Raw genomic sequence first — 25,329 nt, 5'->3', positions numbered from 1 at the left:
GGACGCTGGTTCTACCTCCTCCCTTACGTTGTGTTATCACCGGGAAACCAATGCCACGACTCCGCCGGAGGTCTGTTGGCTACTGTCTGGGGTGCCTTCGACATTCTACACTGCAGAGTGATGCAGCCTGGAAAGAGAAGGCTGTGGTTGCTTGGGGACTGCCCGAGTAATGAGGGGCCAGAGGAAGGGAGGCATCACAGAAGATTCTGGGGTTGGAGCTGGGATGGGGAAGTTGAGATGAGGAACAGCTTTGGAAGAAAGACGACCTTAGTCTGGACATACTGAGTTTCAGATGAGAGTAACATAGCTGGGTGGCAGTAAGTATCCAGGAGACGGTCAGAGATGTGGGTCTTGCTTCTGGGAACCATGTGCAGGGCAATAGTTGGAAGCCATGAAAAAGGATGCCACCAAATCTTTAATGTGACTCTGTGTGACCTGCCTCTGAGGTCCTCTGGCCCAGTATGTGATCTTGGTGGCTGGGAGAAATGTTGGCGAAAAGAAAGGATGGTGAAAGCGAATGCTGGAATCCACAGAAACGGAAATTTGCAGCTGCCCCATAGGAGTGTGGGGATTGGCACACGGGAAGACTTGAAGGAAACAGTCCCAGGAGATCCTGATCTGAGAGCTGCTGTCAGTGGAAGGTTGCAGCGTTGTCCCTGGTCTCTGCATCGGTTCTAGGCCCTGGCCCTGGCCCTGGCAGTAAACCAACCCACTGCAGGTTGCCCTGGCTGCTGCAGTTTTCTTTCTCAGTTCTTGCCCCGCTCTCTCCCTTCGGCGGGCCTCTGACAACCTGAAAAGTCATCCCAGCCATCTAGTCACTGCCTGGTTGTCACTCATTCCTTAAGTTTAAATGGGTGCCTCCCTTAAGTTTAAAACTCTGTTGTATTTCGTGCTTGCTTCGGCAGCACATATACTAAAACTCTGTTGTATTTTAAGTGTGTCAAGCCAAAAATGTTGGCTTTAAAATACCATTGCAGTAGGTTGCATTTCATTCAGTCCTGTAATCAGGAGCCAAGACCTGAGGGCTGACATGAATGTTTGTGATACCTCAAATAAATCGGTGGCTCTGGGTTCACTGGGGAGGCCTGAGGTGTTGGGCAAGCAGGCCACAATGGAGACGAAGATTAGAGAAAATGCACGGGTGGTGGCGGTGGTATTGACGAGTAGCCACAAATTTCCAAAGCGATTGGCAAGAGAATTCCCGAGATCAAAAATGGCCAAGTCCGTAGGGGCACTAGGACGAGATCTACTTTATAACCTTTCCAAGATAGGGGATTGTCAAGGGTCTAGGGCCAATGGGAAATCTTGGCTATACTGGGCAACTAACACTTCCGGTCAGCCACCAGCGGCTGAGCAAGGAGCTCATGTGCAGAGGCTGGGATCACCGGGGGCACCTGCGGTAAGGAGCATTTCATGTCTAATGCCCTCTGTCAGAGGACTGAATGTTGGGAGGGAAAAAATGGAGAATAATAGGAATCGGGCCTTGGTTTATGCAAAGCGTAGATGGGATTTCAATCCTGAGAGGACCCCGTCCACTCCTGCTCAAATGCGCATTTTCCTTTTCCTTCCACCCCTTCCCACAGGTATACTACTTTAAGAGCCAACCTCTCTGGACTCAGGGCCCAGGCCCCTTTCCCAGTTCTTGTTGCTTTTTCACTCCTTAGCCTAATCCTAAACTCATGTCTTCTCCTTGAAAATGTCACACTAATTGCAGAGATTAAACTCCACATATGCCCCTCCCCCAAATTCTCGCTGTCTTCCAATTCCCCCAAGGGTGAGGCTTTGCCTGTCTCACTTCCCACATACTTTTTCCACCCAAGCTTTTTTCAAGCTTTGTTAGTTCTTAGCTGAGTCTAGTTTAGTCCTGGGGACCATTTTTAATTTCAGCTCCTCCAGGCAGGAGGCCAAATGACCTCGTCAAGGCTGATAAGGAGTCGCTGGCCTAGGCACAGCACGTTCTGGGAGGTGAAGGATATTTCTGGATGGTTCTAAAACCCCTTTCCTCTTGTCCCTGACCCCAGGATAACCCATCGAGCCCACAGTCGGACATGGAGAGTAGAATAGAGGAAAGCGGCTCAGGTGACGATTTCAAACCATTCGTAGAATCCTGGTCAAATCAATTACCTTCTGGGCCTCAGTTTCCTTCTTTGTAAAATGATCTTGAAGGCCCCCTTTAGCTCTGAAAGTCTCTGGTCAGTTGTTTCAGGACTGCCTTGGAAATCTGAAGCACTTCCAAGGCCTCCCCCCATGTCATTTGCAGGCTAGAAAGTCGGCTTTCCAGGGTCTAGTTCTGTCTTAACAGTAGATCTAAGTGTCTGGTTGGATTTGGATCTGCTTCAAATTTCCAGGAGCCACAAAGCATAATGTGTGTAATCCTTTAAGACCCAGACCCTCATTCTCCCACAGCAGAGCTGGGAACAGACCACTCTCTGAGGGACACATGAGGAAGTACACGCCTGGGGTTTCACTATTATGTGGAGGGAACATGGGCTTGAGATTCTAAATAGGAAACTTCTGGGAAATACTGGGTGGAGGCTGGGGGGGGTGAAATGGGGGAGGCCAGGGGAATTACAGACTGCTAAAGGCCGAGACTGAGCTTAGGAGTCACTGGGCTGGAGCATGGAGGACAAACCGATGGTCCCAGGCCAGGGAAGCCAGCTCTGAGCTAGTGCACCCCTGGCTCATGGTGCACACGGGCAGCAAGACAGTCCTCTGCCCCAGCTGTTGCAGTCCCATAGCAGCTCCTGCAGTTTTCCTTGGCTCAGAGAAGCAGAGGCGTCCCCTGAGCCCTGGCCCCCCTCTACCGCAAAGCAACTGGCTTCCATTACCCCTGACAGCTCCAGAGCAACAGCCCAGCCCCCGGCCCCAGCCTGGCTCTGTGCCGTTCCCTTTTATGGTGAAGCTGAGCGAAAGCAAGCAGTGAGGGGGGAGTAGGATCTCCCTGCGGCAGAGGGCTGTAGAGCTCCAGTGCCTCTCCCCTCACCAGAGACCCTCAGACATCTACCCACAGTCTTCTTTCTCCTCAGTGATCCACTCTGCTCAGGACCCACTAACCCCTCTTGCTCGTCCCAGCCCTTCCCCCCGCCCCCCTCCCTCACATCCGGGGGGTGATTTCCCACTTGGCTCAAGTCCCACGGTTTGGGTTTTGATTCCGGGAGGATCCGCCCTATTTCCGACGCCCACCTCCGGGGGTGGGGTGCAGGGAGCCCGAGTTAGGGAGGCACCGGTCAGATCACAGGCAGGATCCTTCCACTTGGCTGCTGTGGGGCAAAGAGGCGGGCGCCGAGGAGAGGAGCACCCGGCCACCCCAGCTCTCTCCCCATTCTGCACCGCCTCTCACCCCCCTCTCTGCTGCCGGGGCCAGGGAGGGGACCCTGAGGGCAGGGCTCAAAGGAAGCACCTGGCTGGGCCGAGCCGGGAAGCGGAGGGTGGGCAGCAACGCGGGGGGCCAGGGCAGGAAAGGGGGTCGGAGTCTAGGGGTCGGGCCGAGCCTCTCACCCCGCCACTCCGCCGCACCCTCGCCCGCCGCTGGGCTCTGGGGAGGCGGCCACGGGTCAGCTGGGTCCCCCGCCGCGCCAGCTGCGGCCAGCTGCCTCCCGCCGGCCCTAAGCGCGCGTCCGCGGCTCACCGGCCCCCTACGGGGGGCCGTCCCTCCGCAGCCCCCCCCCGAGACCCCGCCCCTTACGATGCGCCGCGGGGAGCAGGCGAGACGGCGGGGCTAGAGAGCCCGTTCCGACCGAGCGGCAGGCCGGAAGTGCCTGGTTTGGGCTTGCGCTCGCGCTACCAACTTCCGGGCCGGGACTCCTACCTTCAGCTAGTACGCAGACCGCATCGCGGGGAGCCCAGCTGATCAGGTGAGAGGCACGCGAGCGGGCTCCACGGCGCTTCGGCGGTGGCTGGTCCTGGGGGCGAGGACGGGTCTCGGCCTGGGCGAGGAGTGCGCGGGCCTCGGGCTCAGTCCTTCCTCTTCTCCGCAGGATGATCACAGACGTCCAGCTCGCCATCTTCGCCAACATGCTGGGCGTGTCGCTCTTCCTGCTTGTCGTTCTCTATCACTACGTGGCCGTCAACAATCCCAAGAAGCAGGAATGAAAGTGGCGCTTTCTCCGCCCCAGGTAACGGTCCGGGGCTTAGCGCCCAGCCCCCGGAGAGTGGAGTGGCGAGGCCGCGCCAGGGCCTGCAGGGTTCGAAACTTAAAATCAGAAAGTGTCGGGCCAAGCATGATACAGTCCAGAACTGAGCCCCTTTATCTGCACACAGTAGGGAGAGCCTTGCAGTGCCCTGCCCTCTCCCCGTTAAACTGCTCCCTGCTAGAATGGGGGTGAGTTTCCTAATCTTCCTCAGCTCCCGTCTTCATGGTACCTCCATGCCCAAGTTGCGGGTTTGGCTACAAGGAGGCACTGACACCGGTAGGAATAAAGGCGCTGAGGATGCCATCCAAGTATGAGGATTTGGGCTCTTCACTTAAGTAGTTCTCACTTCTCTAAGGTTGTTTGGGCTGAATTTGTTCCTGTGTGTGTGTGCGTGGTTGTAAAGATGTAGAATTCTATTTCCGTGTTCTGGGGCAAGGGGCACTGAGTTAGCGGTTGGCTACTGGAGACCCAAGTCCTACGGAAAGGTGGGGTGTGGGGGAACCTTAAGTGTGGGTCAAAAACGTAAAGGGGGGACAGGCTGGATGGGAGTTGATGCCTGAAAGATTTCCCCAGAGGAAAGCTGCAGCATTTTCCTTACCTTGGGTCTTTCCCCCTCTTTTCTAGGGTTCCAGGACATAGTCTGAGGCAAGATGGAGGGTATGAGGGGCCTTCACACTTCACTTCATCCCTCTACCCATCACAGCATACAAAGCAACTACACCTGGATTTTTCCAAACAACTTTTATTTCCTCAAAGTCTTCCTTAACCCTATGGAACAAGAAGCTGTTACTGAGTAGGGCCCAGTATAGGGGTTTCTTTTCTACTCCCCCCAATATAAAAATATAGATATATTTCTTTGTGGTCCCAAAATCTTGTGCTGTGGAGGGAGGGATGGGGTAGCAGGTTCCTGCTTTGTCCTGTCTCAAGGTGATGCTCTGCGATGCCTCAGAAGAGTGTGGCTGGCATTCCAAGGAATTATGGTTGTCACATGGAATCAACAGCTGAGGGAGGGGACTAGCACATTCCCCACTGTGTTCCCATCTTGGGACTGTATACCGGGCATGAAGGTTGAGGCATCAGACCCGGGGAGAGACAGTGAGTGGGGGAGATTTAGGGACAAAACAAACCTCAGGTTGGCCCAAGGGCCCCCCGCTGTAACAAATCCGGGACTGGGAATCAGACAGACTACAAGAAATAGGAGAAAAGGCAGGGGCAGAGTGGGGCCGTGGGGGCCCGGCCTGAGGCAGCCTGCAACAGAGAAGAGAGAGGAATCAGGGTTGTGAAAACTCTGCCCCTCTTCTGGTCTGTTTGCCAGGGGCTGGGAGATGAGAAGGCGAGATGGTAAGAATAGAGGGGTTGAGCATTGCACAGTGGGCTGATGCTGGAACGAGCCAGCTCCTAGGCCTTAGGCCCTAACAAGAAGTTGTTTTCTTGTCTGTTTGGAGGGAAGATTGAGGCCATGATGGGAAAAAATTCAGGGACAAGATTCTTAATGAAAGTACCTTTAGTCTTTTGGGAGTCAGAGGGAGTAGGGAAGGAAGAAAATGGTCCTGAACGGCAGAAATGAGAATGAAGGGATAGAAGTGAGGTGGGGTCAGGGACTGGACCCGGGTGCTCACCCTGGTGCAGAGTGGGGTCCCGGCTCCGGCTCACTGCTCTCCCTTGTCCGGGGTATAGGGGATGTGGGGCCGGAAGAGCCGCTCATCCCTCTGCGAGTCGGCGGTGAGCCCCGGCCCAACCTGGGCCTAGCCTGTATGGATACGGGGTGGGCTAAGAGGCTGGATTCTTCCATGAACTGTTTTGCTTCTGGGTTTGCTTCTAGAGTTTCCATGCGTAAGAATGTAGTATAGGGGTCAACATAGGTATTGGGACCTTGAATTTCTGGGCACTGTCCCTGGCTGAGAAGGTAAGGCAGGATAATAGAGAATTCTTGGGTTCAGTCTGTGACTCCAAGTCTTAATTAACTAGGGGAGGCAAAAGGATCCAGTATTTAACCTCCATGGTTGTATCATGGCTAACATCTGGCTAAATAGAGAAGCAGTGTGTGGAAAGCAGCTGGAGAATTGGGAGATCTCCCTCAGAGCCTTGTGTGCCTCAGCCCCTGCCAGAGCAGCTGTGGTTTCAACCATCCAGTTTCTGCCTATACCCAGCTTCAGCCAACTTAGCATGGGGACCGGACTGAACTGGAGTTGGTGGTACAGCTGTTCTTAGGAGCAGCAACCAGATGTGTTACCTGGGGAATCCGGGACCCCTCCTGGCGAGAACTCTCTTCGGGCAGGTCTGGGCAGAAAGAGAGGAGAAGCTAAGGGCAGGGGCCGGCAAAGCCAAAGCTAGCAGGCTGAGGTTGGGGTATATCTGGCAGGGACATGGGTTGGAAGCAAGCAAGAAACCTGGCTGAAGGGACTGGGGGCACTGGACAGACGGAGGCACTCAGGTACCAGAGTAGCTTTCTGATACGGTTGAGGGGAGAGGCTGAAAGCAGTACTGAGCATTCTCCCTCCCACTGCCGAGATGAACAATGCCTTGCTGGGCTCTGCCAGGGTTGTTTCGCTGGGGGCTGGGGAAGACCCAAAACTGTTACCTGCAACCGTGTCCTGATACAGGGGATTCGAGGTCCTAGCAGCCCTTTCCCAATCACCATGACAGCCTCTGGCTTGTCCCCTGAGGACAGGAGTGAGCAGCTGCTCCCTAGGAAACGAAGGAAACATATCAGGGTAGGAGACCACAGAGAAGAGGGGGTAGCTTCCTTTAGATCAGGGTTTTCTCAGGATTGGCAATATTTCATCTTGGGCTGGATAATTCTTTGTTATGGGGGGCTGTCTTGTGCATTGTAGAATGTTAAGCAGCATTCCTGGCCTCTACCCACTGGGTTAGCATTTCTTCTTCCCCTGCCCCGCTTCCACTGTAACAACCAGAAATGTCGTCAGACCTTGCCGCGTGTTCCCTAGTGGGCAGAATGGCCCCTGGTTGAAAAGCACGGCATGCTCTAGTCTGGTCCAAGGGCTGGAGGGGCAGCTTGGATCTTGAATCACAGCCCATCAAGCCGAGCCACTCTGAATTTATAGAGCTAAGAGCCTGTCCCATTCAAATGAGTAAGTGTTTAAGGATCAAGTAAGTACCCAAGACTGGTGGATTGTGGGCTACCCATTGAAGACAGTTGACAGGTTGGGAGTTACAGGCTCTGAGCGAGTTACAAGGTGTTGGGCTGGAGTCTTAGGACTCTTTCTCATCCAGTCCTTTACAGAGCTGGGGGTATAACTTAAAAGGAGAGCAGGTGGCCTAGGTTTTCTGTGGATGATGGGGTTACACAGCATTTGCTGCCGATGACTGGTGAAAGACCTATGTCTTTTTCATTCTTCAGTTTTGTCTAAGCTGGAGTCAGGAAGCTCAAAGTAGCAGGTACTCGGGTTGTTAAGTTTTAAAAATGAGGATTAAGTGAGGTAATGTGCTTAGAGCAGTGCCTGCCACATAGTAGACACTCAAGAGATGGTAACTCTTATTTTATTATACAAAGACAATTTCCAGCTTCCTGTACAAGGGCATAGGTGCTTTAGGAGTTTAGGGTAATCCAGGAGGGTAACTGATAATCCCTGCTGTGCAGAGGGCTGCATGACATCAAGTCAAGAAAGAAGTCCAGGTCAGGTGGCAAGGGAGCTGAAGGGACTGGTTTAAGCCTAGCAGGGAGCCTGGTCTATACCCTCGGTGGTAGGGAAGGAAGGAGGCTGGCCCACCCAGATCTTGCTGGCCATGGGTACAGACCTGATATGCTGAGTGAGCTGGGCAGCAGACAGGAGCCCATGCTGGGTGAGGAGGCCGGGCTAGAACTAGCAGGATTTAGGGACGGGGCCAGGATGCTTGAAGTAGGGCGATGGGTCAGTGGCTGCTGCCGCCGTCTCCTGTCCTGGCTTCGGGGCTCTGAGTGGAAGGGACACAGGAGAGAAAGGGGCAAATAAGCGAGGCCCTGGTGCTCCACTGTCCTTCTGGCGCCCCCTGCTCAGGAGGTGCCGGCTCTCAGGCGTGTTATCACACCAGCACCCCTCTTCAGAAGCAAATCTCAGATGGGTAGAAGGACCTCTGACATTTATTCCAGTTATCCAGGCCACAGCCAGCCCTCATCCACCTCTCCGTGGCTAACCAGCCTACTCACTCACCAGTTCATTTCTGAACAGTTCAGTTCTCTTCTGGCAGAGAAGTGACTGAGCTTGGCTTCTGAAACATGGCTCCCCTAGGTTTTCCTACCTCTAACTGCCCCTTCTTCGTCTGCTCTTCCTTGCCCCCAAATACCAGTGCTCACCACCCCCCCCCCAATTCTACTCTTGGTCCCCTCCTGCTCTGTATACTCTAAACTCTCAAGCTGCTCGCTGGCCCTTTCCCTGGGATTGCAGGTCAGTGGTCCACTGGCATCTCTACCTGCTAGTCTCTCGTGACCTCAGCAAAACTTATTTTCTCCCATCCTTCCTTTTGTTCTTATCTTGGTGAAAAATGGGCTGGAAACGTTGTTTCATCTTTTGACTCCTTGCTTACATTTTGATTCATGTTTAACCAAATCTGGCAAACACTGCCGCTGCCTTCACTGGGATTCCTTCTTCATTCTCCCTTGCCTTGGCCCATGTCCAGATACAGGTCTTTGTCTCTCTCATCAGGCTTTTGGGGAAAAACAAAAACAAAAACAAAAAACAAAAAAACACAAAAAAACGCCCTGCTGGTTGCCCTAGCTTGAATCCCTTCCCTTTTAACAAGTGGTCTTTCACACTGGCGCCAGAAGTTATTCCAAAGCCTAGACCTGATCAAAAAATTATTTGGTTCAGGCCAGGGGGGGATACTGAAGGTCTTTTAAAGGATAAAGTCTCAACCTTTCAACATGGCCTTCGGAGCTCCACCCGCTGTGGTTCCAGGCTACCCACCCTTCGTAGGGTGCTGACTTGACCCTTCATACCCTTTACTGTTGCCCCTGTGGCTGCTAGCCCAATGGTTCTTCTGCAGCGTCTGTTTCCTCTTCTAGTCAAACTTTACAAGCCCCATCTCAAATGTCACCTCGGTGAAGCCTCCTTGACCATCACAGGTAGAATTAACTGTTTCCCTTCGTTGTCTTTTATTCACCTGGCTAGTAATTGTTTATGGGTTTTGTCTCCTTAATGAAATAAGTTAGTACACGTAAAGTACTTATGATAGTGCCTGGCACACAGTACTCAATAAATCTTAACTAGTGTTCTACTTGAAACTTGAATCTCTTGAAGATAGAGACTTTGTCTTTTCCAGTCTACATATCCCAATGCCTACAAAATTCTGCCTAGAAAACCAGAGACTTTAGTAAAGGTTTCGTTTTCCTGAATAGCAGACACCCACTATAGACACGGGCTGCCTCAGTAATCTCTCCGAGCCTAAGGACACAGGCTTATGCCCTGTGTGGCAGCTCTCTCTGGTCCACTCCTTGTGGTTAAAGCGTCACTGCTACAAGTTCTGAGAGCAGATGTGGCTGGATTGGGTAGGGAGGCTTTTGGGTTTGGCAGGTCCTTCCACATCACAGAGGGACAGGAGGTGCCAAAATGCTCTCAGACCAAATGGGCTATTAACATTCATGGAGCTGAATTCAGTGGCGGTCACAGGATGCCAGTTGGCCCCTGACAAAGCAACGCGTATTAGATGGAAAACACATCTAATTCAGGATGTAGGTGACAATAACTTGTCCAGCTATACTCAGCAGTAGCTAGCAGTGACAAGGCTACCTTTGGAAGTCCCAAACCAGATTTTTAAAAACTGATACTTATGTGAATAAGGAATAGAAAAAAGGGAGAGATTTCAGGACAGAAACTACTTTAGCTTTGAGAAGTTTGTTGAGAGGCTGGGTACCAGCTGTAGCCAAGAGTCAAAAATTACCAGACCTGTCAACTATGCGTCAATAATAAACAACAACAGACCGTAGGGTGCCAATAAGAGGTGACACAGCAGTGAAAGACAGCAGAAGTCAGAGACTCATGGCCATGGTCAAATAACCTGAAATGTTACCCACCACCAATGACTTAAGAAATACTGCAGAACCCAGACCTGGGTAATTCTTCAGTGAAACAACGGTATCAGGATGATGCCCAAATGACAGTGCATAATAGGCAGAAACGAACCTGAACTTGATGAAGGATGGATCTGAGGAGTACCTCTATACAGGGGTATGCTGAAATCATGTTAAAGGATGAAGCCTCACCTATCCCAGGAAAGGTAAGAAAGAGCAGGTAAGGAAGCAAATGAAAACCTTTGGGACACTTGTAGGTTGTAGCAAGAACGGAGAAACACTCCGGAAGGTATGAAGTAAAACAGGCCTTTGGTGTAAGGACCATCAGCGTGAGTGTAGGTGTTCTGGGAAGGGTGCCACGGGTACAGCTCCAGAATCCTGCCCTCAATGAGAGTTTACGGACGGGAGGCCGGTCCGGTTTAGGAGGGAGGCCTGACACGGAAAGGGTAAAACGTTTAAAGATTGCATTTTAACTCAGTCTTAAAACCTGGCCAGGCCTGCCTCTGGACTTGGCAGTGTGAGCGCACAACCCAATTTCTCATGTTTTGACTTCTGGCCCCCGGTATAATCAGGCCTTCTAAGTCCCCACTGAGACGATTTAAGGGAGGAGCCCCAAGTACTTCTTGGTTCTAAACGCTAGAGTCAGTGGCTTAAGGCTGAGTGCAGAGTGATACGTGAATCAGCTTTGCTTCCAGAGGTTGTGAGACTGTATTCTTACGGTAATCGGCCAGAAATTCCACTTTGGGAGTGGGAGGATAACCCTGGGGCACGGTCTGAGGTAGAGGTGGACTGCCCTCCCCAGTGCAGGAGTTAGGTCTCACCGCTTCCAGGTCTGGCATCATGCCCCCCCCCCCCGCCCCGAGACCTCTTTGGAACTGCCCCTCCGTGTAGCGCCCTAGATCTGAGTCACTGGCACGGCCGTGGGCCTCACCGATGCCCTCTGGAGCGAGGTGGGGGAGGGTGAGACCAGCTTTTATTTGGCTTCCCACTTCCTGCCTTTTATTCCTTCAACACGTTATTTGCTGGTCATTTAATCAGTGCTAGGCGCTAAGGGAATAAATGGATGTGTCAGGAGACGTCCTGCCCTCAGATAAGCTTTCATCTGCCCTTCACCACGAAACTGGTTTGCAGCAGAAAAAGTAGAAGCAGGATGGTGCTGGAGGCGTTCTTTCTGTCCTCTGACTCGCTTGTCAGAGGCGCCTCCACTTGCCGTGGGGCTTGGCCTGCTCTGCCAGGACCGCCCGTCTGCTGAGCCACGGCGCAGCAGAGGCCAGGAAAGAATTCTAGTAGCCACAGGCAGAAGGGCCGGAGCTGGAAGGGAGGACTGGGCAGCGGAAGGGTGCCAGCTGACTGCCTCCACTTTGACCTTGCCTCTTTTACCCCAGGGGCCTGCCAGATGGGCCAGGTTGTTCTTGAGAGGGACTTGCCTGGATCCAGGGCCAGGACTAGGAGGAACCACCTAGGGTGCACCATGTGAGAAGGCCTTGGCCTGACCCTGAGTCCTGGGTGCCCCGCTGGCCCCACCTTAGTCCTGTGCCCTGCAGGACTGACCGGAAAAGCCGGTTGACTTATCCACTCTCTCCCCAGCAGGCCTGCCTTCGAGCTCTGCTTGCACCTCCTTCTGCACCAGTATCTTGCAGGCTTTCAGCTTTCCTGACTCAGTCGTGGACTAGCTATTCCCGTGGCCTCGCCTTCCTCGGCTCGGCGAGCGCTTCTGCGCCTGCTGGGTTGGAGCTTGCCCGCAGAGCAGGGAAGGTGCTGCTCAGGACCTCCTTTGCAGCTGGGGGAACTAGGTAAGCTAGCTGGCGCTGCGGTCAGAGGGTGGTGGGGGTCAGGGCTTCCTTGGAGGCTCTTGCAGCCTTCTGTCCCAGGGACATTCCCGTTCATCCCCGAGTTGCCTGACACGTTGGCCTTCTAAAATGCCACCCTCCAGCCTTGAGGATGGAACCTGCCAGACTAGTTCCCTGAACCTCTGCTTTAAGCTTCTGGCTGGCTGCCTAGATCTCTTCTGAAGTTTTCTGGATAGCACAATCTCATGCTATGTTTTAGCCAATAAAGGGTAGTTGTAAATTAAATGTATAGTTAAGTGTGATATGACTTTTATACATTAGTGGAAAATTTCTCATAAATTTCCAAGTCAGAAAAAAATCCTTTGTTAAATCACAGTCTCAGTTTTGGGTTTGGCCAGTATAGCTGCTTTATAGTTCGGTCTCAGAGATATGGGAGTTGTGTTCTTCCTATCTTGGAAGACAGAGTATGCCTGGATGTGGCAGGGGCCAAAGAGCCAGATGTGTGGAGCCAGGAAATAGCACAAAGCTACAGGCCAGATCAACTGGACAAAGTTGTTTCTCCGAGGGTTGGTTGAAGAAGCCCAGTCCAGATACCACAGTCTGCACTGCAGGTCCCTATCCTAAGCCAGGCCTAGTCTCCTATCCTGGAGTCCTATCAGGGATTTTAGGAGATGAAGCAGCAAAAATTGTAGCACTGGAGTCAAGATTCCAGCACTCTGACCTTTTCACCTCCTTAGAGTATTCCTGTTTGGTCTCATTAGTAACCCCTTTCTCAACCTTCTATGACTTTAGACACATAGTTTCTCAGGTCTTACAAATATTGACGCAAGTCCCCAGGTGTCTCTTACTCTTTTTTTCTGCTTTGAGTTCATTCCCCTGGGGGGACATCGATTCTCACTTGTTTTACCTGCATGTGTGGATGACGCCTAGATCCAACCTTGTTGTCACCTTTTCTACAGGCTGGCTCTTTTTTCTGCCTGCAGGACACCTCCATATAGTTAGCCCACGACATCCAGGCATGTCTAGAATAAATAAACTCAACACCTTTTCTCCCAAACAATGTCTTAATATCACCATGACTCTTTCCTTTGGCTGATAGCCTTGAAGCTCTTAGTTTGCCCTTCTTCCACCATCACTGAACCCTGCCAACCTCTGTTTCTGATACATATAGTCATCTCTCCCTCCTGGACCCTGGTACAGCCATTAGCCATCTCATGGATAAACTACAGCGAGGATTCCCCTCCCCCTGCCTGCCCAATCCACACAGTTCACAGGCTGCTCTTCCATATGTGTTTTGTTCTCATCATTCTCTGAAGCACACAATCGTTGCTGTGTCTCAGTTAACTCATAATCTTTGTTTTCAAGACATTTCAACTTCTTCCTCCTGCCTCTCTTCACCTAATTTCGGTGCCGAAGGGCTTGGCCCTTTGAGCCAGCTGGGTATGTTTGCTTCTTGTCCTCTCTACGCAGCAGTGCTGGTCCTGGCTACCATTCTCATCTCTGGAATGTTTTTATCAGGCCATATACTAGCATCCATTCTTCAAAACCATTTCTCAACTGAGCATTCTTTGGCTAATTACTCTTGAGTTTATCTACGACAGTGGCTCCCCAAGTCCCCTGTGTTTATAATGAGTGTGTGCTTTTTATGTTCTGTTGACTGACTGTTTTAGGTCTGTTTCCTGTAAGGAAATCCTTAGTACTGAATATGCACATTTTCTCTTAATTATCTGGGGGAAGTAGCAGACACAGAATACATGTCCCTCACTGAAGGGGCTTCATACAGCACTCTGCATTGGGGTGGAGGTGGGGATGATAATAAAATACTGATTTGAAACTGCCTAGAATCCTCCAGGGAGGACATGGACCTAGAGAGGACTCTTTCCTATTTCTCTTTTGTAGTCAGGGGAGGGGGATCTAGGACGCTGACATTCCTTCCCAGGAACTATGAGTGAAGAGGTATGAGAGGCTGACAAGAAAGAAAGAGAGAAAGAAAAAGAGAGAGAGAAAGAAAAGTAAAGAAAAAAAGGGAAAAGAAATTAGAGGAAGTTTGAATAGTAAGAAGCTTGAATAACGCTACCACGAATAGCTGTGAGATCCTGGACAAGTCCCCCTTCCACAGCCTCCGTTTTCTCACCAGAGAAATGGAAACACCATCCACCCCACAGGTCCCTGTGAGGATCAAATGAAATGTATATGCGATTCTGTTTTGTTCACTGTTTAATGCTATTTAAATACACAGCGTTAGTATTACTTTAATACTGTCCTTCAAACACAGTATACAAAAGCATCCTGTCCCAGTGATGGGAGAATCCCAAAGAATGGGGCTTGGAATGTACGCAGGGTAAGTGCGTTGCTTATCAGGGAGAAAAGGTCCTACTGGTCAAAGCTGCTGTCTCCCTTGTGCTGCTCTACCCAGTGCAGGCAGATTCCCACAGCCCAGTGCGAGCTTCTGGTCTGTCCCGGGGAAGCGCTAAGCAGGACGAGTGCAGCCTGAAGACCCGCAGAACTCTTAGCTCCAGCTAACAAGCCTCCATGCTCTGGCAGGATTTCTCCAGCTCCGAGGCCACAAACAATACTGATCTGGGGGTTAGTGTATTTCTAGAAGTGGTACCACAGCAGTCTCTCCCCACTGAAGTCTGAGTCACTCCCAAGGAATGGCTCCATAGCCCGCCTCTTCTTTTTCCCTAAAGGCCCATCTGTTTCTGTTACACATTTGAACCCAGAATCTCTCATCAGGCAGGGTCTCCTCAAGCCCAGCCTAGGGGTACTGATGCCCCGTTGAGCAGCCGTGGCCACTGCCGGAAGAGGCCAGACTGCTGCTTAGTAAGCCTCAACCAGAAGCTGTCTGTAGTTCTTCCATTTTTCGTTGTAAGAGTTGGAATCCTTCTGATACCACTTTCTGAACAGGCTCTGAAGCCAGGGACAGTGTCATCCCACAGAGACCTCGGCTAGGGGTCTCCGGCTCTACGGTGCTGCAGCTTGCGTCGTGAGGACATTTCCTTACACTGCTCCCGACAAGACAGACTGACGCCGGCCCTGCTGCGGAGCCTCCGCATTTCAGTGTGGCCCTGCTTCAGCTCGGGTTTTGGCCTTGGAAAGCCCCCTGCTTCCCAGCATGTGCTGAAGCCCCGGTGCCCAGGTCCCCTGCCCGGGCCACACACACTACTGCTCTGGAGCTCGTGGCGCAGGGAACACCAAGGTCGCAGGAGAGGCTGCAGATGCTGCTATAAACTAATTTTATTGATTGACCCCTTGGTCCCAGCCAAGTGTGTATCTTCAAGCTCTCACTTCCCCCAGCAATGCCCCAAACAACTGAACAGCTGTTGCAGGGGCTCCCAGACCGGCTTACCTCTGACAGGGCCCAGCACCCGGTGGCTGCCCTTTGGAGTGCTAGAGCCCAGGCCTGGCAGCCCGGTAGGCCGGCTGCCGTGAAAAGGAAAGCTGGGGGAGTTCTTCATCTGTGGGGAGTTCTGCTGGCTGCTGCCACTGCCCCCAGCACTCGTGCCAGTGCTAAAGCTGCGCGCCCGGCTCAAGGGATTTTCAGAGCAGGAAGCAGGCAAGCCGCTGCAAAAAAGCAGAGGCCGGTTAACCCCGGGCCAGGGAGGCTGTGTCCCAAGGCTGTCCCCAGGGTCTGATGCTCAGTAAAGCAGCGCCAGGGGTACAGGCACACGGACTTGTTGCAAGAGAGAAGGGAGGAGTTTGCATCCACGGACGAGGTGTCCGACCCGGGGCATACCGGCTGATCTTGGAATGCCTACACTCACACATAGCTGCTCTCGCGGAAAGCACCCGAAGAGCTATAGGGCTGTCTCTGGCAGCTTTAACCCTCAGTGAATTCCCCGCTTATTCCCTCGTGCTGGCCCTTGGACCCCCGCGTTGTTCCCAACCACTGGAAGCCAAGACCTTGCTCCCACCACCACTGCAATTATATTTAATTTTGTGCAGGGCTCTGAGTAGGGAATCCCCTGGCCTGGTTTTCAGATGCCTAGGAAGTATATAGCTCCAGGTAAAAGGGAAGAGGACCCCATTTCCAAAAAATGCATTAATCTTACCAATTTTAATTTACTCTGAAAATATCCACCATGTGATCCTTCTGAGTAGGGAAGGAACACAAATTCCTTGGCACTTCCTGCTCTAGAGTCCTGTTCCACTTTCCTACCGTTTCCTCTCTCCACCCTGTGGGTCTTACCTGTTACTTTTGGGTGGAGTTCGAGAGCCTCTCTTCTTGTTGACACCCACGTTCACAATGCTGCTCAGGCCTCGGCTGCTGCGCACATGTTTTAGCATCCAGGCGCGGAGGTTCGTGAGGCTGCTGTGCTCTGATAGTACAATCCGGGGCCATGGATTGCATTCTGCCATGTCCAGAGCTGCAATGGCCATAGCTCGTCCCACCTGCGGGGTAGCCCAATTTGGCTCAGCATCTGGGACTTCCAACCCAGGCTGCTGTGTTGGGGTACCCTGCAGAGCACAGCGGCAGGGGAGGCCAGGCCTCACATTTTCTCAGTGGGTGCCCCAAATTTTGTGCCAGGGCTGTTTATCTCAGCAGATTTAAAGCTGTTTCCTAGACCGTTGCTCAGTTGGGGGCCCGCATCCTTTATGGGCAAGAGCAGGTGTGCTTTCTGGCTGGCACCAGGAAGGAATTCTAGCAGAAGGCGCCTCGAGCTCTTCAATAACCTGCTAGCTCTTTCTACTTCTCTTGTGTGCCCTAGGGGCCGAGGTCATCAAGACCAGTGTATGTAGAGGCGATGCTTTCAAGCCCAGGCGGGAATAAACCCAGCAGGAGGAGGAAGATGAGCTCAGAGGCAAAGACCCTGACTCAGATGTGCTGGGGAGTCTCCGTGGTACGGGGTTAGAAATAGCGCCTGTTCACCCTCTCAATACCATGACAGTCAAGGCCTGCCCCTGACGTGAGCTGAGGAATAGAACTCCCGGGTGAGATGGTGACAGTGGTGAGCCTCTCTTCAAGGGACCCGAGTCAGGCCGCATGAGCGAAGGCCCTTCCAGATTTGGAGGTTCCCCCTTGCCCCACGTACCCCGTGCCTCCATACCTGCTCGAAGAGCTCCACAGTGTATCTGGAGGGGAAGGCTGGCGGGGGAGGGGGGCTGGCACGCCCGTTGTCATGGCAGGCGGCAGGGATGCTGTTCACCGAGCGCCCAGTGTTGTAGTTGCATTCCAGTGTGTAGCTAAGACACAGAGACCTTTATCAGTGTCCTGCCTGGACAGAATCAGGACAGAACCATGGGGGACAGCCTCGGTGGTCTAAGAACTAATCACTTGGAACAAAGTGCTAATAAGACCTAGCCTCGGCACAGTCTGGCATACCCAGGAAGTCCCCAAAAGACAGAGTCCTGGACCAAAGACAGTGATGCTAATGATAAGCCTGTCTTTAGAGAAGGCTTGGGCTGTCCCCTGCTCCTCAGACAGCCTAGACTGGGTGGTGGTTTCCTGAAGGTACTTCGTCAGCTACGCCCCAGTTTCTAGCCAACCTGTGGATTATCCCTGAGGCTTTGTAGATTGCAACCCGACCGCTTCCCTCCTTCGACTGGCCGTCCCTGCGGTCTCGGGCGTACATGTTCTTCTCCGAGAAATTGCAGCCCTGGAAGTCGAAGTGTGCGGAGTTCAAGGAGATGAGCTTTGGATACAGCATATTTTCCACCTGTTTGGGGGAGGGAAAAGGCAACTCAGGAGAGACAGACAGAAGGGAGGAACGGGCGGGCAAAGAAGAGATGGCAAACGGGGCTGTGGGACTAAACCCACGGCAGATACCATTACAACCATCAGCAGTAGGCAGCATTCTGGAATTCTCACCATATGCCTGATATGATTTCCAGGTGTTGGAAAGGTACACATCCGCCTCTTTTTAAGCTCTTAGCTTCTTCTCTCCAATAATGCAAACTTGTCCTTTCCCCCTGGATTCCCAAACTACAATAAAGACCTTCGTTCAAAGGTCATGATGTAATGACTGAGACAAAGCCCCAGTGCCAACCCTTCTCGACTCTTTGAAGTTTGTCTGGAGGTAGACTATCTCTTGCAGCCACAGGCCTTCTGGCCAAAAGGCCACCTTCCCTCTGTCTGTGGCCTAAGCTTTATCTCCTGACCTGCCACAGCCCCCACACTCCCATGACACCCCGGGGCTCCCTACCTGGGTGCTCTCGTCACTGAAGCTGTTGCCATACATGAAGCAGCCCCTTTTGGAAGCATGTCCGTGCAAGTCCACGTAGTAAGCGACACCACTCTCTTTAGGGGGGATGGTGTCGGGGGCTGGCTGCTCAGCCTCAGCGGACTGTTGGGGCATAATCCACACACTGCTGGGCTTCTGTTCTGCTGGCTTGGTCTGCGTCCAGGCTTCAGGGTTGTCCCCATCAGATGCATGCCCGAGGTGAGCTTCATTTTGGAGATTGTTGGCTTTCTCGAGGTCGGAAAGGGGAGCATCTGGAGGGAGCCGGGGACTGTGCTGGTGCTCAGAGGGACTCTGGGAGTTCAGACGGGAGTGCACGTGGTGGTAGAGAAGCACGGCTTTGGCCCCGTAGATGGCTGGGTGCAGGGCCGCGTCAGGCCTCAGGTACTGACGGTTCAGATTCACTCCACGTGAGTCTGTGCTGTAGGAGGACAGGGACTGAAGCGGGCTCAAGAGGGCTGGGCCAGTGGGGGAGACGTGAGTGTGGATGAAAGGGAGACCATGGGAGATGGACTTATAAAATGAGAGGCTCAGGCTGCATGAGGAAGGCGAGCATTGAGGACAGGCCCTCTCCCTGATCTTCTGTCACCCCTACCACAGACCTAAGCACAGCTTCCTGCACCCAGTGGAATCTGCAGTTATTCTAACTACTCCTTCCAGAGAGTGCCACAAGATGTGCCACCTTCTCTGGTCACTAGACAAGGAGATGGGCTTGCCCTTGTTCGGGTGCAAGAGGACTGTTATACAGGAGAAGTTAAAGGAGAGACTGATAGTGTCTAACTGAGATGGAGGAACGAGGGGGACTGGGAGCAATCCTCACAGGCTGGGGAGGCTTCTTACCGGTAGTGGCCCCGGACCACACCATCGGGGTTCAACATGGGAATCAGCTTAAAGACAAAGAGGCGACGCAGGGTTTGGGCCCGGGGGTCATCAGGTCGAAGGATGAAGTCCAGAAAGCCATTGAAGACAAAACTAGATGGAGTCTCCCCCGGGTGTACCCTACTGCTTAAGAAGAATATCTGAGGTGGAGAGGAGAGCGGTCATTAGGCCAGTCACGCTATAGGTCCACTCTAACAGGATATGAGGCGGGGGGTGGGCAGGAGTAGCCACTGGATTTCCAGCTGGCTGAGTCTGCAAGCGGAGTGGGAGCAGCCACGCTTGCCTCCCAGTGCAGGCTAAGGCGGTGGCCAGGATGCTCAGAGAGAACGTGGCCTTAAGCTGTCAGCAGGGCCTGGGGCTAAGGAAAGGCCCAGGTACTATCTTTCGGCCATATTCCCACTCACCCTCTTGCCTGTGAAACAGAATGGTCGGGGGGTGCCGGTATCAGGAAATAGCTGCTCTAGACGGGGCTCTCGATCTTCTCGAAGCCCATGGCAGGAAGTGATGGTTAGCAGATCTACACGAAGTCCATCCAGAGAATAGCAAAGGATCTCCCGGTGGTAGTAGATGGTATCCAGGGGACTGTGGGGACAGAAATCATTAAGCCAGGGGAATCCCCTAAAGTCCTAACAAGAGGTGAGCCTCATCACCAGCCTAGGATTTGTAGGATCTGGTCTTTTACCTTAACCTTTGGGACCTTATAGTCCCTCACAATGTTAAATGAGGCTGAGGATTTGGGTGGTCTGCACTGCTAGGATGCAGAGTACAGGACAGGGTGAACTTACTGTTTTCTCCCCAGTTTATGGCTCCCTAGGATAGATGACTTTGTGTACACGGTTGCCCTCTGTTGGACAGAAAAAAAGGTGCGCTGGGCAATGGCAGTGCTAAGTTCTGGATACCTGATGGGAGCTGGGATATTAAGAGGCTTGAAATGGGCAGGCGGTTGAGTGGAATGTAGGTGGTGGTACAGTGAGATCAAGGTCATACACATATTTGTCAAAGGTACCCAAAGTCCCACATTCTGTACAGAAAAAAGAACTGGTGACATTTATGGTTCAGGGCTCCTGGGGCAAGTTCCAGAAGTAGCAGAGGGGCTGTCTGGTCCGGGACTGTGTGGCAGGAGTAAGGATGGGGTCGGCACCTGCTATGGGTAGGGTGGTTCTCCAGAAAGCGCTGGTCTAGCTGGTTTAGCAAATCCTGGCAGTCAGTGTAGGAGAAGGGGTAGCAGAAGGCGAAGAAGGTCGTGGCCCCACGGCCCTCCACGAAACGGTGAACAAAGGATAACACAAACTGCGTCTCTGTCATCTGAGGAGGAAGAGGGGGGGCCATTGGTGTGAGAACTAAGATCCTACTGGGATCACCAGGAACTGACCCTACACCCTCAGCACAGTGACCAACTTCCCTCCCTCTGGGACTTTCCGTAGGACAGTCGGCTCCTTCTAGGCTTCCTGAGGCAGGGGCTTATCTTGGACTCCAGCTAGCACTGGAGGGAAAGCGGATACCAAAACCGGTGTGCCGCTGCCTGGTACTCCGTATTGAGGCTAACTCCTCTTTCCTGCCCCTCCTCTACTTTCAGTACCCCAGTCTGTCTTTCTCCTCATGGAGAACTTACCTCAAACGTGGGCCGATCTCGAATGCGTTCCCAGCGCGGCCGGGTGGGCAGTGTGCGCACAAAGGGGGCCATGCCCTGGGAATATAGCTTGCTTTGCTTATTCATGTTCATAATGTTGATCTTGATGAGTTTGCCTGGAGTTCCTCCCCGGACACTGAAGTAGAACCAGGACCTGCAGGCCAGAGGAGAAACAGGTCACTGGATACTGAGGGTTGGAGGGAGCGTATGTGGGACAGCTGGAGCAAGCGAAATTGGGAAAGGCCTATTCGGTAGGGAGGAGGCAAGGAGAGAGGAAGGGTAGTGAACTGTAAGTCAGAGAGCTGACTGAGCAGGGATTTGGGGACATGGACATCTCCTCTCTTCTCCTTCTTCCGCCCTCCACTTCTTTCCTCTTACCTGTTCCCATTTTCAAATTCTGTTTCGGCACAGTCGGGTCGGGTCCACACGTTGAACTCGTAGTCAGGGGAAGAGGCAATGCTGCTGATGGGGGCTGATGCCCCACCTGCTCCTCCTTCCCCATCGCTAGACACAGATTCCACCTTCTCCACGTGGGCTAGGTTCCCTGAATCAAAGCGAGAACTGAACAACAAGCCCCCACAGCGCAGCTCCATGGTGAGGCTGGGAAAGCATCCTCCTGCCCACTCTGGCCCTGAGAGCTGGGGAAAAATTGGGGGTGGGGAGCGTAGGAAGGAGAGGAAGAAAAATGAAAACCAAGTTTTTTGGGTATCTCCTGATAAATGAAAGCTATTCTTAGGGAGTGCCCTAAGAAGCAACAGGCTCTTTCCACCTCAGAAAAGGGAGAAGTGGCTTTCTGGCAAACACTAAGAGAAAGCAGTATTCTGTCCCCACACTAAGAGTTTATAACTGACCTAAAACGACCCCATTTTACAACAGCTTGGCTATTCCAAAATGAAGTACTCAATGGCTTAACTATGTTGAGAAATGCTAGATTCTAAACTTTTCTGCAGCCCAAAGGTTAGAGAATAACATTAGAGAAGTCAGATTTCCCACACCTAGCCCAGATAAACCCACCACAACACATGGCCATCTTGAGAGGTGGCCTTTCTGGATCTCTGGTTCCTGGATTGGCTTCCCCCTCTCCAGCAGAGCGGAGAGAAGAAAGTTCCAAGTTTAAACGGGCAGCTGCTTCTCTTCCCTCCTCTGTCCTCACAGGCATTCAGTCGGTCGCTCCCCTGAGCCCTGGAAGGGCTGGGTCTTACTTTTTTTGTTACTACCTTATGCCTATTATGAAAGAAAACTAGAGAACTGCGGCCTTTGCCAAGACAAAAGAAACTGGGCAGTAGCCACCTGCTCACCTGGAGACAGTAGCTCAATTCCAGTTAGGGCATGGGTTTGTCTGCAGCCCCCTCCCGCCCTGCAAAGCACTGGAGTCCCTGAAAAAGCTACGCTGGCAGTAGTTGTGGGTGAGGGATGGGTATCCTGAGCACCCCTAAAAAAGTGGCTGGTAGACACCCACTTGGGGGCAAGGGGTGGCTTCTCGACCCTCGACTCCGACAGACCCTCGCCTCACACTGACCGAGCTCGCCCAGGGCAGGGTGGGGTTCGGAGGCATGAAGGGGCGAGTCAGACTCACACTCGAGGAGGGACTGGGGGGTCAGAGGTGCGGCCACGGGCGTGGGGGTGGGGCCGGGGAGGCCCGGGCCGGGAGGGGGGGCGGGGCGGCATTCCAGAGGGACTCCGGGCTGAAAGGGGCTGACAAGGGGGCGGGGCCGGGGCCGGCGGGGCCCGCGCTCCACCCAGCGCCCCTCACCTCTCTCGGGGCCGGCGATCCCGCTCCCTCTCCCGCTAGCGAGGCGCCACCTCGTGCCCCGGCACCCGGGCCCTCCACCCAGGACCCAAACAAAACCCGAGCGCCGCGGTGCCGGGACCCCGCTCTGCCAGGAAACAAGAAGTCTCTCGCCTATTGGCCGCGGGTACAGCTGGCTACCCGCCCAGTAAGGCTCGCTGCCATTGGTCAGCACGCCGGGGTTCCCTCGCACGTTAGCTGGTACCTGAGCCAGTGGCGTTTGGGGGCTCGGCCGGCAGGTCGGGCCGGAGGGTTCCACCGCATCTTCTCAGAAGACGGTTAACGGCCTGCCGGTCAAGATGAGGAAAACGCAAAGTGACCAGGAAATAAACTGGAAAAGACTCACCTGTAAAATAAAAGGACAATGTGCGAAGCTAATCATTACTTACCGTACTCCTCCGTGTATTACAAAACACCTTCCTGAGTCAGCGGATCTCCCGCTATTAAGAGATCCTCTGATGCACGGGGCAAAAAAAAAAAAAAAAAAAAAGCCCGAGTGGAGGATGCGGGCATCGATCCCGCTACCTCTCGCATGCTAAGCGAGCGCTCTACCATTTGAGCTAATCCCCCGCTTACTGCCATTCCTCTTCCCTTTGCCTTACAGGCTGTTCTGGGCTGGCCGCTGACCCGAGGACCGACCGTAGTTCAAGACGTTTACACAGCAGAGTACGGTGGGGGTCATGGGCAAGATTTTTTAAAGCAGGCATATAATAATCACACGCAAGTAATAGTAATACATATCTTCGCATCTAACCCACAAGAGCGCGGGATTGGATCCTGACTACGTACCGCACATTTGTTTTACCAAAGAGCTGCAGTGCTCCTGCAAATGCACAGCGGGCGTCTGAGTGAAACTTTCTCCCTACGGGATAATTGAATTAAGCGGAGGCTAAAAAGATTGCACGAAGTCCCTCGAGCCGGAATCGAACCAGCGACCTAAGGATTGCCGCAGCTCACTCCACTACAGTCCTCCGCTCTACCAACTGAGCTATCGAAGGCTCCGCTCTCCCCAACACCTGCCAGTTCCTCCCTAATGCTTACCAAGGCCGCATCACTGACAGAATCTAAAGGGTTTTAAGGAAAACTGCCCCACCCCAACACTTTATAGAGGAGCTCGCCCCGCCGAGCCCCCCGCACAGAACAAAGGAAGCCGGAAACAGAAGTGCGAGCAAAGGACCCACTTCTCAACTCTGGACGAAGGAAATGCGCAATACACTTCCCTTCCATTTCCCTGCTTTTTACAAAACAACAAAAAACCTGGCACCTCCTCACCCCCCGTGGCTTTTATCGGATTGCGGACGCAATTTGAGATCCCGCCCGCAACCTCGGGCTGCTGGGCAGCATATTCCCAGCGCGGCTGGGGCGCAGCGTGCTCCGCAGTTGCAAGGCGCAAGCCCCGTTTGCAAAGCCGAGGGTTTACTTTCGTTATTTGCTCTAATTTTCCCTTGGGTGTCTCGGGGGGCGCCAATAAAATCCTACTGCTCTCCCGACGTGAAGGACATTCATTCGGTCAGTTAACCACCGTTTGGCCAGGATCTGTTCGTTCTGGCTGGAGCATGAGAAGGCCGAACCACCGAGCTGCTAGCGGCGTGCCGGCGGCGCCCCGTCGGCCAGCACACAAACCCGGCGGTTCCGGGCCCTGAGCCGGGCCGAGCCCACTCCGCCGCCCCTGCCCCTACCCCGTCACGCCTTCGCGCCTCTTTCCAGGGGCCTGGAATGCCAGCCTCCACTCCTTTGCCCCCCCCCCCCATAAGTTCCTGGGCCTTAGAAACAAACCTAATACCCCGGTCCCGGGTGAAGCCTTGCTTGGTGGTCTGGCGGGGCGGGCGTGCGGGGAGACCTGGGCCATTCCCCGCTCTGCGGCCTGTGCTACCTGGAGTCAGTCTCCCTGCGCAAATTCAGGTCGGGACATGGTTTCAGGCCCATTCGCAGCTCCGACACTTTATGGGTACTCTCAGGCTGGTGTTTAAATCCGACGTCTCTGCTGTCATTGAGCACAGCACCGCTTTGACCCTTGCGCCCACCCACAATGCAAGTGGTTGACGTCTTCCCACCAATTTCTTGGTTTAACCTCATTCTGTTGCTGCAAATGCTACCATTGTGTCCGAGAGCGTTAACTTGGGCAGTTTTCTTGGCTCGGCGTTTAGCGTGCTGGCTGGCTCTCTTTCTCGAGGGGAGGGGATGCTGGGAAACAACATATTCACTTCTGCTGACTTCTCTGTTTTTTTTAAGGAGAGATTCACATAACGTACCATTAGCCATTTTAAAGTATGAACAATTCAGTGCCACTTAGTGCATTCACAGTATGATGCAAATGATCACTTCTCTCTAGTTTTCAAACTTTTTTTTTTTTTTTAAATCGCTCTAGAAGAACATCCTGTACCCTTTAAGCCATCATTCCCCACCATGGCTTCCTCCGTACCCCGGCAACCACTAATCTGCTTTTGCTCTATCGATTTGCCTATTCTGGCAAATAAAATATGGGACTTTTTGTCTGATTTCTTTCACTTTTTTGTCTGATTTCTTTCACTTGTCATAGTGTTTTTGAAACGCATCCACCTTGTGTCATTTGTCAGCACCTCCTCCCTGTTAATGGCTGAGTAATATTCCATTGTAGCATTATATCATTTTTTTATCCATTCATCTATTGATGGGCATTTTGGCTGTTTCCACCTTTTGGCTTTCATGAATCAAAGTGCTATTAATTCGTGTAGGAGTTTCTGTGTGGATATATGTATTTATCTTGGGTGTATACCCAGGAGTGGAATTGTTGGGGTTTATGGTAATTATATGTTTAGCTCTTTGAGGAACTGCCAAACTGTTTTCCACAATGGCTGAGCCATTTTCCATCCCCACCAGCAGTGTAGGAGGGTTTCAGTTTCTCCATACCCTTGCCGACCTTCTTCTGTTTTTTATTGTAGC

General features: G+C 52.8%; 2 protein-coding genes, 2 non-coding genes and 1 pseudogene across 11 annotated transcripts; 1 reads left to right on the top strand and 4 right to left on the bottom strand.

Moving 5' to 3' along the window:
* Nucleotides 1-570: 570 nt before the first annotated feature.
* Nucleotides 571-3,832, bottom strand: LOC148163507 (uncharacterized; annotated as a pseudogene).
* Nucleotides 3,738-4,984, top strand: OST4 (oligosaccharyltransferase complex subunit 4, non-catalytic). Its single transcript, XM_028099351.2, has 3 exons — nucleotides 3,738-3,854; nucleotides 3,978-4,115; nucleotides 4,758-4,984. The coding sequence occupies exon 2, from the start codon at nucleotides 3,979-3,981 to the stop codon at nucleotides 4,090-4,092; it is 114 nt and encodes a 37-aa protein (XP_027955152.1). The 5' UTR covers nucleotides 3,738-3,854; nucleotide 3,978; the 3' UTR covers nucleotides 4,093-4,115; nucleotides 4,758-4,984.
* On the bottom strand, nucleotides 4,858-24,569 carry AGBL5 (AGBL carboxypeptidase 5). 8 transcript variants are annotated; one of them, XM_028099340.2, is made up of 17 exons: nucleotides 23,449-24,015; nucleotides 22,613-22,753; nucleotides 22,372-22,495; nucleotides 20,997-21,256; nucleotides 20,601-20,772; nucleotides 20,130-20,293; nucleotides 19,393-19,570; nucleotides 18,950-19,128; nucleotides 18,074-18,530; nucleotides 17,418-17,587; nucleotides 16,979-17,114; nucleotides 16,120-16,322; nucleotides 15,280-15,494; nucleotides 7,893-8,048; nucleotides 6,715-6,821; nucleotides 5,753-5,883; nucleotides 4,858-5,381 (listed from the first exon to the last, which is right to left on the bottom strand). In XM_028099340.2, the coding sequence occupies exons 2-17, from the start codon at nucleotides 22,669-22,671 to the stop codon at nucleotides 5,210-5,212; spliced, it is 2,883 nt and encodes a 960-aa protein (XP_027955141.2). In that variant the 5' UTR covers nucleotides 22,672-22,753; nucleotides 23,449-24,015; the 3' UTR covers nucleotides 4,858-5,209. The 8 variants fall into 8 exon arrangements, 7 of the variants coding, with proteins under 7 accessions (XP_027955141.2, XP_027955143.2, XP_027955149.2 ...); XM_088026364.1 differs by lacking the exon at nucleotides 4,858-5,381 and adding an exon at nucleotides 6,367-6,413 and having other exon boundaries at nucleotides 5,743-5,883; XM_028099342.2 differs by lacking the exons at nucleotides 22,372-22,495; nucleotides 23,449-24,015 and adding an exon at nucleotides 24,184-24,569 and having other exon boundaries at nucleotides 20,997-21,162.
* On the bottom strand, nucleotides 22,905-22,977 carry TRNAA-AGC (transfer RNA alanine (anticodon AGC)). Its single transcript has one exon. It is a non-coding gene; the product is annotated as a tRNA-Ala (tRNA).
* TRNAY-GUA (transfer RNA tyrosine (anticodon GUA)) lies at nucleotides 23,316-23,405 on the bottom strand. Its single transcript is given in 2 exon segments — nucleotides 23,316-23,351; nucleotides 23,369-23,405. It is a non-coding gene; the product is annotated as a tRNA-Tyr (tRNA).
* Nucleotides 24,570-25,329: the final 760 nt, after the last annotated feature.

This window comes from Eumetopias jubatus, unplaced genomic scaffold (assembly GCF_037043125.1).
Source record: "Eumetopias jubatus isolate StellerSeaLion01/CBP00866 unplaced genomic scaffold, mEumJub1_p1.0 scaffold_9, whole genome shotgun sequence".
NCBI classification, from domain to species: domain Eukaryota; kingdom Metazoa; phylum Chordata; class Mammalia; order Carnivora; family Otariidae; genus Eumetopias; species Eumetopias jubatus.
This window is presented reverse-complemented; position numbering and strand designations above follow the sequence as displayed.

What these genes read in the sequence shown, in the direction of transcription:
- OST4 (XM_028099351.2), top strand. Translation starts at nt 3,979, where the DNA reads ATGATCACAGACGTCCAGCTCGCCATCTTCGCCAACATGCTGGGCGTG.
- AGBL5 (XM_028099340.2), bottom strand. Translation starts at nt 22,671, where the DNA reads ATGCGGTGGAACCCTCCGGCCCGACCTGCCGGCCGAGCCCCCAAACGC. An exon ending in GAGATCGGCCCACGTTTGAG is followed by an intron (nt 20,294 to 20,600) that starts GTAAGTTCTCCA and finishes CTTCCTCCTCAG; the next exon opens with ATGACAGAGACGCAGTTTGT. An exon ending in CTGTGGAGCTCTTCGAGCAG is followed by an intron (nt 16,323 to 16,978) that starts GTATGGAGGCAC and finishes GCTACCCCGCAG; the next exon opens with GTGGGACGAGCTATGGCCAT.